At 26.8% G+C, this 17,777-nt stretch overlaps 8 protein-coding genes across 8 annotated transcripts; 2 read left to right on the top strand and 6 right to left on the bottom strand.

Annotated features, from left to right (window-relative positions):
• Nucleotides 1–190: 190 nt before the first annotated feature.
• On the bottom strand, nt 191–963 carry OCT59_002605 (uncharacterized protein). Its single transcript, XM_066145025.1, has one exon. It carries the CDS (start codon nt 531–533, stop codon nt 318–320), a length of 216 nt encoding a protein of 71 aa, XP_065995784.1. The 5' UTR covers nt 534–963; the 3' UTR covers nt 191–317.
• A 468-nt stretch (nt 964–1,431) lies between these two features.
• Nucleotides 1,432–1,960, bottom strand: OCT59_002604 (uncharacterized protein; the record flags this gene model as incomplete). The annotated part of the gene is made up of 3 exons (XM_066145024.1): nt 1,432–1,465; nt 1,541–1,649; nt 1,738–1,960. The coding sequence occupies 3 exons, from the start codon at nt 1,958–1,960 to the stop codon at nt 1,432–1,434; spliced, it is 366 nt and encodes a 121-aa protein (XP_065995783.1).
• Nucleotides 1,961–2,431: 471 nt separating this feature from the next.
• On the bottom strand, nt 2,432–5,432 carry OCT59_002603 (uncharacterized protein; the record flags this gene model as incomplete). Its single annotated transcript, XM_066145023.1, has 10 exons — nt 2,432–2,563; nt 2,641–3,084; nt 3,170–3,236; nt 3,312–3,400; nt 3,528–3,557; nt 3,699–4,327; nt 4,423–4,648; nt 4,743–4,848; nt 5,215–5,243; nt 5,406–5,432. The coding sequence occupies 10 exons, from the start codon at nt 5,430–5,432 to the stop codon at nt 2,432–2,434; spliced, it is 1,779 nt and encodes a 592-aa protein (XP_065995782.1).
• Nucleotides 5,433–5,524: 92 nt separating this feature from the next.
• OCT59_002602 (uncharacterized protein) lies at nt 5,525–6,253 on the top strand (the record flags this gene model as incomplete). The annotated part of the gene is made up of 1 exon (XM_025325812.1): nt 5,525–6,253. The coding sequence occupies one exon, from the start codon at nt 5,525–5,527 to the stop codon at nt 6,251–6,253; it is 729 nt and encodes a 242-aa protein (XP_025179420.1).
• OCT59_002601 (uncharacterized protein) lies at nt 5,874–7,737 on the bottom strand (the record flags this gene model as incomplete). The annotated part of the gene is made up of 7 exons (XM_025316915.2): nt 5,874–6,339; nt 6,440–6,622; nt 6,690–6,851; nt 6,954–7,002; nt 7,073–7,204; nt 7,299–7,398; nt 7,512–7,737. The coding sequence occupies 7 exons, from the start codon at nt 7,735–7,737 to the stop codon at nt 6,325–6,327; spliced, it is 867 nt and encodes a 288-aa protein (XP_025179419.1). The 3' UTR covers nt 5,874–6,324.
• Nucleotides 7,738–7,944: 207 nt separating this feature from the next.
• Nucleotides 7,945–9,353, top strand: OCT59_002600 (uncharacterized protein). The gene is made up of 3 exons (XM_025325811.2): nt 7,945–8,420; nt 8,503–9,126; nt 9,212–9,353. Exons 1-3 carry the CDS (start codon nt 7,969–7,971, stop codon nt 9,327–9,329), a joined length of 1,194 nt encoding a protein of 397 aa, XP_025179418.2. The 5' UTR covers nt 7,945–7,968; the 3' UTR covers nt 9,330–9,353.
• A 149-nt stretch (nt 9,354–9,502) lies between these two features.
• Nucleotides 9,503–12,031, bottom strand: OCT59_002599 (uncharacterized protein; the record flags this gene model as incomplete). Its single annotated transcript, XM_066145022.1, has 7 exons — nt 11,331–12,031; nt 11,099–11,225; nt 10,615–11,015; nt 10,401–10,532; nt 10,106–10,317; nt 9,983–10,024; nt 9,503–9,900 (listed from the first exon to the last, which is right to left on the bottom strand). The coding sequence occupies exons 1-7, from the start codon at nt 11,651–11,653 to the stop codon at nt 9,503–9,505; spliced, it is 1,635 nt and encodes a 544-aa protein (XP_065995781.1). The 5' UTR covers nt 11,654–12,031.
• Nucleotides 12,032–12,351: 320 nt separating this feature from the next.
• OCT59_002598 (uncharacterized protein) lies at nt 12,352–14,041 on the bottom strand. Its single transcript, XM_025316913.2, has 4 exons — nt 13,550–14,041; nt 13,100–13,473; nt 12,830–13,030; nt 12,352–12,759 (listed from the first exon to the last, which is right to left on the bottom strand). The coding sequence occupies exons 1-4, from the start codon at nt 14,007–14,009 to the stop codon at nt 12,580–12,582; spliced, it is 1,215 nt and encodes a 404-aa protein (XP_025179416.1). The 5' UTR covers nt 14,010–14,041; the 3' UTR covers nt 12,352–12,579.
• Nucleotides 14,042–17,777: the final 3,736 nt, after the last annotated feature.

Here is a 17,777-nt window from a genome sequence, read left to right as displayed (position 1 = left end):
TTGTCAAATTAAAGTTATTTTAATTAATAAATATTAAGAATATTAAATATATTAATTAAAAAAAATAATTTTTATAATAAAACAATTATTTATTTATTAAAAAAATTAATTTTTATAATAAACCAATTATTTATTTATTTATTTATTATAAAACAATTATTTATTAAAACTATATATTTATTAATTTTAATAATAATTCATGTTTTATTTTTCTATTCCAATCATATAATTTATATAAAAATTTATACTGTAATGGGAAAAAGCAGAATTTGTTAATAATTAACATTTCTTTTAGATTTTTATATCCAACTAATAAGTCAATACGAATCATTGACAGTTTTCAAAGCTACTTTATATGCCCCATTTCTTCCACTTTCTTGAAGATGGTTTATAGGCCCAACGTGGAAATTGCTGATTTCACCCCTTACAATGAAGTTAAAATCATTGAATTCTGTTCTGTAAATAGAATCCACTCCAGATAATCCAGAGGCCTTTACATCGGATTGTGAACGTTGGATAATTTGATCAAGCATTTGATTTCCATTAGACCAATTCCCAAAATTGGATTTGAAATTTTTGGTTTCGCAATCCTGACACTATTTATCTGGACCTTTGAATCTTTGTTTAGCATACTGGTATATATTCTTTATAAAAGGCGAGATTCTATATATCCGTAAATGTTCTGCTTTTAAGAAAATCTAATAAATCTATCTTATGTTGAAATACGTGACGAAGTCTAATGAAAATCGTTTCCATCTACCATTTATTTTGCCTTTTATCAAATAATAATAACTCGGTTATTAAGTAACGAGAGCTGCTAAAATTTGTATTCAATTATTCATTTAGCAACCAGTTTAACCTAAATATACATAGGATTAAAATTTTTTGTACAGCAGATCGTGCTTTACGAACAAGATCCTGTTAATTGACGACATATTCTGCATGTATTGTCCATTAGAGCTTGGACTCAAGTTAATGGAACGGAAGAAGGCATAGAGATGGAAAGGAATTACAAATCGGCACCATTAACCACGTGATCGCGAGTTCCGTCAATGGCGCATATAATTTATTTTATTTAAAATATATAATTATATCATTTATTATTCTATTGGTACGCGAATTCATGAAAGGAAAAAGTCCCTCTAGTAGTAATAACGGTAATAATACAACATTAAAGGTCAACACTGGAAAAAATTACACTTAACATCCGTAATGGCTCTTATACCTTACACTAATAAAATAAAAAAATATTTTAAAAATCTATAAATTTTACTAAATCTGTTTTCGCATATAAATTTATTTAAAAGAAAAATGCAAACATCTGTATATTATCTGCACGATCTGATACACCGCTTACGCATAAATTCAGAATATTTCAATATAGTCATTGACTCATTGATGTTACGAATCAACGGAAGACTTTTACGATTTTTACTTATGCAGTAATCTAATTTTACAATACAATCTTCTCAATTAAGTAATAATAGCTTTTATTCCTATATTATCATAAACAAAATAACAAATTTTTACGGTATAATACCTTCTAACTTTTTGATCTTTTCGGTGATAACTATCTATAATCAAAAATTCAATATCAAGTGATAAATCATATTCTCGACTAATATATTTATGTTGGGTTTTTTGCATTTCTTGATCCAAATTATTGTTAAAAAATATATATATATATTATGAATAACATTACTTAAAACATTTCGTCAAATTATAATAATAACATACCATTTTTTACTGTAGGCTCTTTTTTAAGAAGGTCCCATCCTTTTCCAGGCCATTCTGGATGCTGACAAAACTCTCCACGCAATTCGTCAAGTGGTAAATGTTTACTGACGTAGCATGCTTCAGGATGAATTGATAAAGTACTAAAACTTAAATCCTTACCGTTATTACCAACAGGTCCCCTCAAATGTTTAAGATCGAGATCTAATGAATTTCTCAAACTCATTACTTCATTTTTAATATTTTTAGCACGCTCTGTTAGATTCTTATGCCAACATTTTTGCATTAAATTTCTATAATTATCAGGTGTGCCTTCAGGAATAGTTGGTCGAAGTCCATCAAGAATTTTAAATGCAAGGTGAATATCATGAGGTTGATCTTTATATGGTCTTTCCCCCGTAAGGATTTCCCACATAATAATTCCAAAACTGTATATATCCGCTGCTTTAGTATTTCCTAAACCTCGGATCACTTCGGGTGCAATGTATGGCATTATTCCAAAGACTTTACTTTCATCATTGGTTTCATTCAAAGGTTTACATAATCCTAAATCTCCAATCGCAGGGTATAATTTTCCATCCTTCTGATAAATTAGAATGTTTCCGCTATGAAAATCTTGATGAACATGGTTTTCTTCATGAATATAATAAAGACCTTTAGCAATTGTCCTTCGAGTAGAACAAGCCGATCATCCCAACTAATAACGCAAACTGCCATAATGTGCATATTCCAAGACCATAATATAATCTTTAGATTTTGGATTTTGAGTAATTCCAAAGCAATGTGGTATGTGATTATCTTCAGAAGTGCATATGTAATGTGCTTGAACCTATATAAATAGGATAAGGAAATTAAGAACAAAATATAGAAATTCATTTGCGTCTTATATAACACTTAATAATTTACTTCATTTAAAAATTCTTGTAAGTATTGATGCGAATCATTGACAGTTTTCAAGGCAACATTATATGGCCCGCTTCTTTCCCACTTTCTTGAAGATGGTTCATAAGTCCAACGTGGACCAAGATTCCAAATTGCTGATTCCACACATCCAAAGCCACCCTCAGCAATGAATTTAACATCAATAAATTCTGTAAGTGGAATCCATTCCAAATAATTCAGGGGCCCTTTAGCATTAGATTGTGAACGTCGAATAACTTTATCGAGCTTCCAATTCCTACTAGTCCAATTCCCAAAATTGGATTTAAAATTTTTGATTTCGCAATCTGAGCACCATTTATCTGGACATTTAAATTTTAAATTACATTGGGGACATTCCGTTAAGGAATTATACATTGGAGTGTATCTTTTAAAAGCACAAGAACACAGTATCAGTTTAACTTGTTCAGCCTGTTGTTTCCAAAAATTTCAGTAAACATTTCTTTAATAATTATTAAAATAATCATTTTCAAAATGAAGAAATATTTTCACGTACTTTTTGGTCAAGCTTAATGAAAATCGTTCCATCTGAAAGCACCGTTACATACCACGTATGCCCCTGTCTAAATATCAAATAATCCCCGGAGGACACTCGGTTTTTTGTAGCTTGTGATCCATTTTCCGTTTAAGAATTTTACCGAGATTTATAAGGGAGTTTAGATGTGTGCCGCAGTTTTATCAGCTCAGGAAGAAAGGAAGAAATCCCAATGAATCCAATGTTCGATGTCTATTTTTTTTTATAAATTTTGAAGATATCGAAACTCCAAGATCAGTGTATGGGTATATATTAATGGAAAAAATGGGAGTAAATAATTATAAGGCGTTGTAACTTATAAGGCATAAATGGACCTTACTTTGGCCAGAATTATGCAAATTACTTCTGGCTGAAATTAGAGAACCACTATAAAAATTTCCTGTCTGGTATAATAATTTTTTTTTTTTAAAGCTAATTGGAATGTACACATCATCACAAGAAAAAAATTGTTTTTTTTAAATTTTTTTCACATATTTTTAAAGAGAGGTACGGATAAATAATTAGAGTAGCCTAATCGTTTTATAGTATTCGTAATTTCCAACCAAATATCTCTCGCGCCAGGATATTGATTCAAATTCAAAATAAATTTTTTGAATCCAATAGTAGATTGTATTAAAGGAAAATTTTTTGCTATAAAAATTATTGATTCATCTCTAATATCTTTTAAATAAAGTCCAACATTAAGTAATTCTTCAAAAATATTTTCAATATTTAATCTAAGTTTATAATCTGCTTTTGCTATTTCAACTAATTCATTTAATTCAAACTCTTTAGCCCAATAACATAAATCAAGTATATTCCAAGATTTATCAACATATATTGTACTAGTATAAAAATAGTAAAGTATTGTTTTAAAAGTTAAAAATTCTATGTTTGATAATTCGATACGTATAAATCTTTTTGAATTTTTTTCGTTCGTATCATTTTCTTTTTGTTGATGGGGTTTTCCAATTTTTAACATTTCTTTAAATTTGGTGGTTGCGTTTTCAATAATTTCTGAATGAGCATATAAATATCTACCTTTAATACAAAATATAATATTTGGTGCAGTAGGAACATTATCAAAAAGATATCCTAATCTTCTTGACCTACGAGAACAAATATTTTTAAAAGAGATACCTGAGAAAAAAAAAATTGATAATTTTTTTGATTTAACAAAGACAAATTATTATAAAGATCACTTTGAAAAATTATAAACATTAAAATATAATCACCAAAATGCCGTAGTTTAGAAACTTCAACCATTTGTGATTCTACGGCAAGATCCTCTCCGAAGCAATCCGTTTGAAAGAAAATTGATACTCTACATTGATTTTCATCCGATTGTTCTATACCATCTACTATTGAATATAAAGTCGATGAATACGGAACAACCGATACGGACAAGAAACACGAAAAAGCACAATTACAATGAGACAAGCAATGTGCTTCCTGATATGACTATTCAAACAAAGAAATCTTAATTACTGTTATTTAATTATGATAATCAATAATAGTTGATTTTTTTCAAACCAAATAGATATAAATAACTTACAAGATCAATATGTAAAAACCAAGCTTGATAAGAAGAAGTTGCAAAAACTGGGGATATAAAAATTCCATTTTGTGAAGAAATTTTTTGATTGATATATAATTTCCAACTTGAATTAATGATATCATATTTAAAAGTAAAAAAAAATTTATTTAGATAATTATGGTAATAATATTGAGCAAAAGTTTTTTCTTCAGCAAAATCCACTGAAAAAATGGCTTATTTTTTATTTTATAGACAAGAGGAAAGAGTACAATACTCTTAGCTTAAAATATAAAATCATTATTACAATTAACAAGGTAAAATGATAAAACACAAAAAAGCCTCAAAAATGGAGCCGCGTCGGCGCGTCCTATTGATATAATCTAAGTCACATGACGTGAGTTGGGCAAAAAAAATTGTCATACTAAAAACATAACTAATTAAATGACGAAATCGCTACATGATGTAATGTTTTTTTTAAAAAAAAGGATACTCTTTTGCTTTTATATTTTCTCGATTTGACTAATAAAAAAATTTGACTAATAAAAAAAGCTTTATCTCCCAAAATTATTTATGTAATTAAATAATGTGGGAAAAGTTACGTATCACAAACATATGATTTCCTAGTGATTTTCAATATAATAAGGTTGCATAAAGGTTGTTACGATATTAATTAATACTAACCTTTTTAAAATTGTTTTCCCCATTCATTTTAATTTAAAAAAATATTCAATTTTAAGAGGAAGAAAAAAAATTAATCTCTTCTTTCTAAAAAATTTTTTTTTTTTAAACAATTAAAAAAGATGACCGGAAAGATTTGTTTTGTACTTTGCATTATAACCTTATCATTCACTCTCTGTATCATAACTCAAGTTAACGCTGACACTGAACATTTACCACCATCAAAAAAAGTATCACCTCCGTTAATAGAAGAAGCCGAGAATAATAATTCGGATCAAATAAACACCGAAAATTTAAAGTCATTATTACTTCCATTTATTCTTGTCTATAATATAATTTACACTTTAATATCATATATATGGACATTCATTCTTTATGTCTTAAGTCCGGTATTTTGGATATTAGGAATTTTATATAACGTATTTATTCTAACACCTTATACTATTACACAAAAGATAAATTCTTATTTTTATCCATTATATATGTTTTTGACGTCAGCAGCTTTAATTGGAATCCTTGTTGGTGGTATGGCAGGATGGTTCTCCGAGGTTATTACTAAATTATTGATCTCTTCTACAAGTGATGAATTAGCTTATGAGGAACAAGAAAATAATAGAATTAAAGCAGAAAAACTGAAAAGACGTGCTCAGGCTTTAGCAAATTATAAGGCAAGAAATGGTGGAAGAATGCCTGAAGAATTTTATGATAAATATTATAATGTTCAAAATAAACAAGGGATAATACAACAAAGAGGAATGATGGAAGGGTATGGATCTAATTATTATAATAATAATTATAACAATATGGATCATTACAGAAGTTATGAGGGTTCTGGTGTAGGAGAAATTTAAATAATGAATTTTGTCATAATAACTATTCTTTTAGTGTAAATTTTTTTTTTAGTATAATCATGAATATATAATTAAACATCTTGTATCTATTAAAAATAATATATAATACAAATATGCAATTTAATATAAGTGTGTTTCGAGTTTGTGGGTATTATTCAAATGAAGTACAATATATAGCATACTGACCTTAGTTTGCGTATTAGTTTGCGTAAGTAAATTGTTATTAATATCATTAAAATATCCATAAATAGTCCACCCTTTACTCTTATCCCACATTTTACGTTGAAATACAACATATTCAAGTACATCCTTAACCTTCTTTGGGTCTCCAGCAATCAATTTACCTGCTTTATTATATAATCCCACACTCTAGAAAGAAAAGTGAGTGAGCGTTTAATATATAAAAAAGGACGGAAAAGAGATGATGACAATTAACCTGTTTAGTATGTAATTTTATCGTCAATTGAACTAGATAATTTCCAGTTGAACGCGTATGCCCAAGGATACATCGAACGTTTATATATTTCGGTTTTTCTACAAGTCCATGATATTTCCATATAAATTTGCCTTCTCTATGCTTCAAATCATATTTAATTTTCTTTTATAAAAAGAAAAAAAAACATTAAAGAAGTTCATCATAATAAATAAATCAAAATTAGACGTTCATATATGTACAATATATTTTTTTTTGAAAACATACATTATACATTCGATCCTCCACAAGATTTTGTAATGCTTTTAAATTTTTCCTATAAAAAAGTATATATATAAATATAGATTCGTCGTATTTCAAAGAGTTAAACTAATCAATCAACTTACGATGCATAATTTTCATTCATTTCAACATAAAGGTTCAAAGCCTTTGATTTAAACGATTTTGGTGACCAATATTCAGCGGGCTTATCTTTATATTCGGAATATTTTCTTTCACAATATGCTATATTAAGACCACTATAAGATAATAAAAAAAGATAATTTTTTTTTTAAAAAAAATCATTTTTTTTTATCTTACTTGTATAAAAAGAGGAAATATATATATATTTACAACATGAAATTTTTAAATGTATTCTTTGAATTTTCGTATAATATTCGATAATATTTTTTAGAAAAAATAGATGGCATTTGTAATGGTTTGAAATAGGGATCTTTTTATAAATATATATTTTTCATTTTTTTTTTAAGAAAAAGATTTTTATTTTTTAAAAAATTTATTCGCACATATATGAATATAATTTTTTTTTTTTTGAATTTTAATTACCAATTATTCCAAAGTCAAAGTCTGGAACATATCTAGGATCAATACGTTCTAAAGTTTCTCGTAAATCTCGTAATTCTGCTTCACTAGAATAATTTCGTCCAAGAGATATTTTTGTAAAAAGAAACAAAGTGTTTGGTTTCCGAATTAAATAACGAGGATTGGATAAATTGTTTTGACATGATAAAAGATTAATTCGAAAAACTTTATTAAACCGTGGTCCTAACATTATGAATAAAAAGTCACTTAAGATGAAGTCATTTAAGATGTGAAATTTCATTCCATAAAAAAAAAAAATTTTTTTAAAATAGATGCAAATCACATGACTGAAATATTTCACACATCATAGATCTTTAAACGCGTACTGTATATAGTATATGCACGCATACCAGTACAAATTACATATCTTGATACATTTTTTCTCTTTCATTATTCAGTTATATCACTCATTAATCACTATATGTTTACATGCTGTTTCAATTATCTCTGCAAGTTAGTCGGGCCCCGTGATAATAATAATATCACTAACTTAATTAATAACAAAAAGCGTATTAAACTTAAAGCTCTAGATATGACTAATAAAGAAAAAAATTTTCCGAATTTTTTTCAAAAGTATAAACTTATGAGAAAAATAATGGTAATACGAAATAATTCCGACGTTCCTTCTGATATCAAAAATCAAGAAGAAAAATCACCACATGAACGGTTTCGTGATTCTAAAAGTTTATCTGTTACCGATTTTTCTTCACTTGCTTGGTGTGAACTTCAACAGCACTATTTTTTTATCGCAGGTGGAAGAAAAGAAACACTAGCTATGAAAATTGGTTCTGAAATACATAATAAATTAGAATTACAAGAACATGACATAATTTCAATACCAACTCATACTAAAGAGGATATATGGGGTATAAAGTAAGAGTTACTTTTCTCTAATTGAAGTCAAAAACTTCTTTTATATTAACAAAAAATTATTATTTATCGATTTATCCCATAGGTTATATAATTTAATATTTGGAATTGACTCACTTTTCATTAATTTAAAAACGAGAGAATTACCAATTTTTGGATTTGTATCAGGTTTATTCGTTTTTGGAATCATTGACCAAATTGAAATGAAACCGGTTTTTGATGATATATCTAGAGATGAATTGATCATATCCGACACAAAAACTCGGACAAAACAATATATACCAAAATATGTTCCGCCATCAGTGAAATTTCAATTAATGCTTTATAAAAAACTATTTGATGAACTTGTACAAGGAACATTTGATGAAATGAAGATTTTTCAAACATTAGATTTGAATCCTGATTTAGAATTTTCTAAAGAATTAGCTAATATTGTTAATATAAGTTATAAAGAGAAAGAGATGAAGGAATTTAAACCAAATTTACGGAACCTTATGAAGGTTGTAATCAATAGTTTTGGAAAAGTTTGGAAATCATGTAATATTTTGGAAGTTAATTATAAATTTCAAAAGGATGGAAGTGATTTAGGTTCTAAATATTTTGATTATGATGAAAATCAATTAGATAACTATTTAGAGAAAACAGTAAAATATTGGAAAGGTGATAGAAAACCCGAAGGTGTTCCTATTGAAGATGCATGGAAATGCCAGTGAGTATAATTTAACTCTCTCGCTCTTTTTTTTTATTGTTACTGGATCAACTCTCTCTAATTAATTTATTTGGTTAACATTCAGAAATTGCGAATTTGCTGATAATTGTGAATGGAGGTTAAATAAAATTAAAGAACGTGAACAAAACAAACGTGCACTTTTGGAAATTACAAATGGGCAGCCAAAGTTGAGACTTAATTAGGTTTTAATAATTTTTTAGAAGGAAAAAAAAAAGAAAAATTACAATAATATATATACATAGATAAATTATATATTATACAAAAAATTATGTAACATTATTATACGTTCACGTCAATTTCTTCGCGTGTACCAATATACTGTTACTCAGCCTTATTGTATATTCACTGAAATAAATTATTCTTCCTTCTCAAGACAAACTGAACTATTGTCAAATTCTAATGGTATGCCAGTTTCATTTATAGCAACTTTCCCTTCACCATCACGTTCTTTTCTTTCAACTTTCCATTTTTTAACTTGTCCTTTCTTTTTCTTTAAATCTTCGTCAACAATATTAGCAATTACTTTATTAAAACCTAACCAAAATGCTGCATTAACTAAAATAATTGCAACGTGTCCATAGAAATAGAGTGATTTCCAAATAGTTAAAGTATTTCTTAACGAAAGAATATTAAATGGTATAACAACATAATGAATCATGGTTTGTGTGAATAACCATCCAAAAAAATCATATAATGGTTTTAATGACGAAAATTTCGGTGTTAAGAAAATTGGCCGAATATTACGACGAAGTGCTATTTAAGGTAGAGAATAAGGATTAGCCTTTTAATCATTTTTTAAAAAGAACTCATCTCATATTTATAAGAATATACTTACTTCGATGAACACTTTGAACAAATGCTCCACTTATAAAAGTCACTAAACGCGAGAATAATAATTATATATTAATTTTTTAATATTACTTTAGGAAAAAAAAAAGTTATTTGCTTATATGCTTACGATAGTATCCAGGATAAAATCCATGCCAAATAGCACTCGTTCCAAAAGTAGCAATGGTTGAAAAGAAATTTGGTTTTTTTCCAGGTGGAGTTACTCTAAGATATACATAATTTTTTAACCATTTATTTGTGTTCATATTCCATGTATCCAAAAGAGATTTGATGTTATCGGCCGTTTCATACGCAATAATATCAACATTTGTCACGCGATTCCTATACAAGGGCAAATAAGAGAGTGTGTTACATATGTGACATACCATCCGTGTAAAAATAAATATATGCGTTAAATTTTTTACCATTTTGCATTGCCATGATCATCATATCCATTGAATCCTAATCCAGAGAGAATACATGCGCCTTCAGCAAGTAACCAAACGATATAATATTTCAATCGAGCACAGAAAGATGCTATTTGTATATATATTAATCTAATCAAAATAAATAAATAATAAATTAAATTAGATTTCATCATTATTATTTCTTTATAAAAATGTGATATAATCAACATACTTATTAAAGAAAGATGTATTTTTAAATTCTTCACTTAAGGCCCAATCCACTGAATAATTATTTCCAAATGTTACAATACAAAGAATAAAAAAAATACCGAACCCTAATTTACACATAGCAGGAATCATTCCATTTGGTACATAGTATTTTATTGGTCCGCCCGTAACATTATCTGATTTTTTATTAAAATGTTCATTTACAAGTTGAAGTGGTTTAAGTTGTAAATGATTTTTGGTTTTTTCATCAACACGGAACATTTCCATATTAGTGAATTGGCGATAATCCATAAATTCAAATGCTGGTCCAACCATAAATCCACCAAAAAAGAATATATAACCTAAATATTCTAAGATTGATGGCATTGAAGTAATTGCTTTGCTTCTTTGATATGGTGTTAATTCCTATTTAAAAAAACGTGTAATATTATTTAAGTATGTGAAAGGATAATAATTTGATTTAAAAATTCATTAATTGTCATACAAACCTTATTAGGTCTACGACCATCAAATACATTGAATGCGAATGATGTTAATTTAATGACCAACACCATTTGTGGACCTGTGGTATCATATTTATCATATGTTATGTGGTTAAATTGCCGGTATATATGACTATATATTAATATAATATATTAGTAGGTAAAAAAACTCGTGTAACAAATTGTAACACGTGATATTACACAATTACATAATTATTTGTCTTATTATTTAACTTACTTAATACTCAAGTGTCCCAAAGCATACAAGAAAACAAGTCTTGGACCCCAAACACCTTTAACAAAATATATAATAGCATAAGAAATCAAAGAACCTCCTAACATCACATAAAAAGCATTTGATAAATCGAAAACTTCAAATAAGACTATAATTGCTATAATTATAGAAAACAAGTGTTTAAGATTTGGATTATGTGGTAAACGTTTATAAATTAATGCCACTGGATATGATGCTAATAATGTGAATATCATTTTTAAATGGTCAGTTGAAACTCCACCGGCTAAAGTGGATAATTTTGAAAAGAAATCATCTAACATCGGCATTATTTTTTACTTTCTTGTAGAAAAAAAGGGAAAGAAGAAAAAGAAAGCAAAGGAGTATAATCAAAAAAATTGTAATCAAAAAAATTTTAGCCTATAAATATATCATAAAAAAATCGGCACGATTCGTGTTAGTTAGCTAATGAATGTAACAGGGTTTTTCCTCTCTGGATGGGATTTAAATCAAAGCCCATTTTATATTTATAACAAAAAAAATTATTTTAAAAGTCGTTAATTAATTCGTGTTAATAATATAAATTGCCCCAAAATTTTTATGTCGTAGTATTAATTTTAGATCTACATTTTTGTTAAAGTTTATTTTTGTTGTATAACATAAATCACATGATATAATTAATAAATTGATATAATTGATAATATACATAAACGTCAGTTGATTAGATAATCATTTACCAAAAAAAAATATCATCATCCCAAAAGAAAAACTGATCTACCCCAACCGCACTACCTATGTGTAACCTTTTGAATTTCATAATACAGTACATGTGAAAAAATATGACAAAAATTGGGGCAATGGTGGTAAAGAATGTGAGTTTTTTAGGTGTAATTTTCAATCGGTAATACAAGTTACTTTTAGTAAATAAATTAGATTATCTACAGAATAAAAATTTTTTCTTTTTAGGATTTTCAGATTTTTCATATGCATTTAATATAAAATATATGCAAAAAAAAAAAACTTGTATTGCAAAAAGAACAATATCTTTAACAATTTTAAATTTTGTCTTTAAACAATAGTAATAAATACTTTTAAGTTTATATAAAATTTACAAAATTAAATAATGAATATAATTCACAAAAATCCATTTGATAATTTGATAAAAATGAACAAAGTATAATGATATTATAAGTGTAATAATAATGTCTCTAAATTATATGAATTACTTAAAAAATAATAGTATTTAAGGAAATGATTAATCAGATTGTTCCCGTTGATCCTGTTGGTCTCCTTTGATATAGTCAATTACCCTCTTCACGGGAGAGACACTTCTTGAACGATGTAACCGATCCTCATCCGAAGAATTATTTTTATTTGATTGTGAATCTTCCTCCGTAACAGATCCTCCCCGGGAACTTCGGCGGAAAATCTTATACTAAATAAAAAAAATGTCATTAAAAATTTTAATAATTTTATATAAAATAAAAATATTAAATTTGACGTACCATTACACCCTCGGCGCCAAACATTCCCGCAAATCCCCTAACATACTCCTGACTCCGATTTTCCCAAATTGCAAGCGTTTGTGCTAACTCATTTTTAAATCCTGAAAAATCATTCGATAATTCCACTTTGGTTCCATGCCAATTTTGATGAATCGAAGATCGAATATCGGAAATTGATTTTTTCATATTGATTTCTTTCTCCTAAAAATTGATAATGTAATAAAAATATTATCGAGAGAACATTATAGAGAACTATAAAAATTAACATACCTTTAAGAAACCAATGTTCAATTCTTTTGGTGAAACACCTCTTTCGAGATTACGTCTAATATATTGATCATAATCCCTAACGATCCGTGTTATGAGATCGGAAGTGGATATACCTTCAGTACGTTGTATAGGTAAAAACCTGCCTTGCTTCTTTACAAATTTATAAACATCAGATATGTCACCAGAAGAGTAAGGGATAGCATCGTGTGCCACGTAATCAATCTCATGTTGATCCAAAAATTCTTGAGTTACTATCCAAGGTGCATGTTCAATAACTTCATCCGCCCATTTACAGTGCCTTATTGATTCTGCACGTTCCTTCTCATTAAGAACAGTTTTACCCTTCTTCTTATGAGTTGTCTCGTCATCACACACTAAAATTAAATAAGACCAATATATTAATTTATGAAAAAAAAAAATTTATTGTAATTAAATCAAATAAAAAAGTACCTCCTACAAGCAAGTAAACGTTTGGAATAACTGTTTTCGCTTGTTCTAGAGACTTTGCGTGTCCAAAATGGAATAAATCATATATACCATCACAATAAATGCGAACAGGCCTATCAGTTGGTGGAGGATTTATTTTGAATGGATACATTTTTGCAATTTGTTCAATCTTTTCTTTTCCAGACAATGATGTATTTTGAACAAATAAAGTTTCTGGTGATATATCAGGAGAACTTGCAGCATTATCTTCGGTAATGTCACTTCTTGATTTCTTATGAGCTGGCATAGAAATATTATTATTAACACCATTTCCAATATGAGAGGAAGACACTGAAGAAGGTGTATCAAGCATATCATTATCTTCTTCAGAAGCATCCCTTGAATCGTCAGAAACAGAAATCGTTAACTTGTCGTTATGATGACCATTCAAAGTATCAACCCTTTTACGTTTTGCAAGTGACATGGTTATGTACTGTATATGGTATTTTTTTTTTTCTTTTAAAAAAAAATAAAAATAAAAATAAAAATAAAAATAAAAATAAAATGCAAGTTCGCTTTTTAAACAAAATTGAATAAGACTCTTTTGCCGAGATATTCTTAAATGAAAGAACAAAAATATTGTATATTGGTTAAATTCGAGTTAAAGTTTCTTAACAGTAATAATTAGTAATAATTATACTATACAATTTTTTGTTTAAAAAAAAAAGAGGTTGGGAGGATTCAGGTATTTTTATATCATGATTTCAATTATAACATCACACATCCATAAGAGGATTGACACGATATTAAGTTTGATATTATAGTAACATCTCGCACGTGTTAAACAGGCAAGTTTAATAACTGGATCATATGGGCAAAAGAGTAATACAAATTTCGTGAAATTTATCAAAACCTTAGATTTAAAGATAAAGAAATCTTTTTAATAATAATAATTGATCTACAAAGACTACAATCTATGTGGGTACATGCATATATCGAATTAATTATTGCTACATTATTGTTTAAACGGGATTTAAAAACTTTTCCGTAAATGATATGATAAATATAATATAACTTTTAAGAAAAAATAATAATTCTTTAACCGGCATGATTGATTGGGCTTTTGGAATCCTTTTTAAAATAATGAAGAGGAGACGTTCCGTGTAACATCATAAACAAAACATTTACTTTTGCCAAATTTGAATTTTGATAAGAATCAATTTGGAAAATTCCCTTGAAATGAAAGAAGTACAAAATGTGTACTTTTAACCCTTATAATCTAAAAATAAATAAAAAAAAACTTTCAAATTAGAAATTAAAATTCTATTGGATGATAATTTTTTTGATGATATAGTAATTCCATTGATGACTCACCTTATGATTGACTAAACCGAGCTTATTACATAATTTGTTATAATGTTCAATGCACTTGACAGTTTCATTTGAAACATAGGGGGGTAACGATAAATAGTGTATGAAAATTTTGGCTAAGCATATTAACAAAATTTTGGGCAAAAAAAAAGCCTGTTTTGCCGATTTTTTGGCTGTAGATGGATAACAAAAAGAACGATTGTTTATTTATACGCTCAATGGGTTGAGATTTTGGCTTAGCCAGGGCTCAAATATACCTTATAAAGCGTATTGAGTTTAATGATGTCACTTCATCATGTGCAATGTGCGATTTAACGCCTAATAATTTGTAATTCTTGTGTCATACATTTTGTGGCTTTTTCGGTCGATTCACAAAGATTGAAATTCTTAATAAATTGGCTTCTACTTTTTTTGACGTACCCAAATTAACCAACTTTGGTTAGTTATGAATAAACAGTTTAATAACCCCACACAAAAAATATCTTGTGATGTGTCGATCGTTCATTTTAAACGAAAAAATGTTTATTATTTTCTTTTTATTAACAGTTAAGAAATCAGATAATTATTTTCAATGCATTTTAAAAAAAAAATGTAAAACAACGAAATTTTCACCTTTCTGATTATCACGTGCAATCATGCATCTTGGACACACGTAATAATATGAATCTTCGAATATCTTTTCAACGAATACTCAATGTAATTCAGCATGAACAGTTTATCCACCAATCAAATTATGAAAAGAAAAAGAATAAGCCCAAAAAATGATTAGATTATCTATTGCGGATCTAATAACCCATTTTTCACTTTTCAATCAACCATTTAAAAATAGTAATTAGGATACAAAAAAAGAAAGATCTGAATTGCGATACGATATTGAAGTTTCTGCAGCTATGGAAATGAAAAAAGACGATAAGCACATTACGAATAAGAAAACAATTATATTAAAATACAGTACATTTAATACTTATTACTCAATATAAATGATCAATATTTAGTATATATACAATATATTAAAGATAAATAGTATTCAAGTATATTATTACACAATTTAAATGTTTTTCCAAAGATATATTCCGATTGATCATTGTCCTAAATAACGAATGTCTATATTAAGAATATTTATTTACTATTTATTTATTTAGAGTAGAAAATCAGCAGAATAACCAATTATGAATTTACAAATTTAATTAAATTGTCTCATATTTAAGAATCCGAAAATTTGTGAAATTTACCAAGGATCCCTTTTCACTGATGAAATCATCACATTCCTAAGAAAGACAATATCATGTAAAAAAGCTAAAATGCATTCAAGATTTCTTTGTAAACTTTTTCCAACCAAATATTATACCATTTTTAATATAAAATTAATTGATAACTAATACTAATTGCCAATACATATATACTTGTAAAATTACAATATAATATTGCAGTATCAATTTATAATAAAATTACATATTACAATTATATTATGAATTTAGTAAAAAATTTAATTTATTATTTTTAATACTTTTTATAATAGGATACTTTTAATATTATCTGAATTATTAAAAAATTGGCAAATATTTATATTTTAAAATTATATTTACATGGAGTAATAGAATAAAACAGTACACATTTTATCACATATCAGATGAAGAGGATATCTAAAGCAAAGGCAAATTACATGACTTCAGAAAATTTTTTTTCTAATAAAATTTTTCACCATATTTACACAACCTTTTAAACATATATGCTAAGTGTATTTTGACCTCCTTTACAAGTTTACTTAGAGTATAAAATGAGGTTAAATGCCATTTTTGATTTATTTGACTTTTCATTTTTGTCTATCTATTTTTATATATGATTGGCAAAATCTTTTGCTCATATATAATAAAAGTAACAGTATTTAAAACCTACTTTTTTTCCTTAAATAAACTTGTAGAGTAGGTTAAAATATACCTATTTTATGATTTTCAAGTTTATTTTAAACTTAATTTATAAAAAAATTAGTTCACTTATATTATATTAGATCACATAATTTATCTCCACTTTAGAACAATATCTAAATAAAAAATGGAAATACAGAGAAATGTGATGCTAGTAATATTTTTTCCAAAATCATTATAAAAACTCACTATCAATAACAGTAAAAATATTCATCATAAGTATTATGTCCCACCTAAAGTTGTGGAAAAAACTTAGCAGTTTAAATAATTGTCAAAATCAAAACTGTTTAAACTATTTTATTAAAAAAATGCAAAATTGCAAACAGTTTAACAAATGTCAAAACTTTATAAAGTTTAGACATATTTATATTATATGATTTAATATAGTTTAGTTATCTTAGTAAATAGAATTTAAATTAGTATATAGTTTATATAATTTAGCAAATATGGTGCTGAAAGTCTATACTCAACAATAATAATATAATACTTAAAAATCTTTCAACTTCTTAAAAATAATATAATTTTAAAAAAAATAAACTGGTAACTTTATTCTTTGAAATAAACTCTATCAAATTACCAGTCAGATTTTTTAAAAGAAGGGCTATATAAAAAGTTATAATTGCATGATTTTTATATGATCAGCCCAAATTTAAAACAAAATATGTTGGCCAGAATTTATGATAATTTGGGCCAACTTCATGTATTGTGATAATGCCAGCCTGATTTATTATAATATGAATCAAATGTAATTTTTAAAATTTTTATTAATATATGACTTTTATAAAATGATAGTTGCGATTTATTGTTGAAATCTACTTTTTCTTATGTTTTATCTTGTTTGTAATAAAAAATTTTTAAAACCCACATTTTATTAATACTTCACATAAAAAATCTCAGTTTTTTATTAGCTAAATTCCAGATCACATAAGGCCAAGTAAATAAATTTATTCGTTTCT

Source organism: Rhizophagus irregularis, chromosome 11 (genome assembly GCF_026210795.1).
Source record: "Rhizophagus irregularis chromosome 11, complete sequence".
Lineage (NCBI taxonomy): Eukaryota > Fungi > Glomeromycota > Glomeromycetes > Glomerales > Glomeraceae > Rhizophagus > Rhizophagus irregularis.
This window is presented reverse-complemented; position numbering and strand designations above follow the sequence as displayed.

Excerpts from the sequence above, each read along its gene's own strand:
- OCT59_002600 (XM_025325811.2), top strand. The coding sequence starts at position 7,969 with ATGTTTACATGCTGTTTCAATTATCTCTGCAAGTTAGTCGGGCCCCGT. Across the intron at positions 8,421-8,502 it reads GAGGATATATGGGGTATAAA|GTTATATAATTTAATATTTG; the intron begins GTAAGAGTTACT and ends TTTATCCCATAG. Across the intron at positions 9,127-9,211 it reads GAAGATGCATGGAAATGCCA|AAATTGCGAATTTGCTGATA; the intron begins GTGAGTATAATT and ends GTTAACATTCAG.
- OCT59_002598 (XM_025316913.2), bottom strand. The coding sequence starts at position 14,009 with ATGTCACTTGCAAAACGTAAAAGGGTTGATACTTTGAATGGTCATCAT. Across the intron at positions 13,031-13,099 it reads TGAACATTGGTTTCTTAAAG|GAGAAAGAAATCAATATGAA; the intron begins GTATGTTAATTT and ends ATCAATTTTTAG. Across the intron at positions 12,760-12,829 it reads TTGGCGCCGAGGGTGTAATG|TATAAGATTTTCCGCCGAAG; the intron begins GTACGTCAAATT and ends TTTTTTATTTAG.
- OCT59_002605 (XM_066145025.1), bottom strand. The coding sequence starts at position 533 with ATGCTTGATCAAATTATCCAACGTTCACAATCCGATGTAAAGGCCTCT.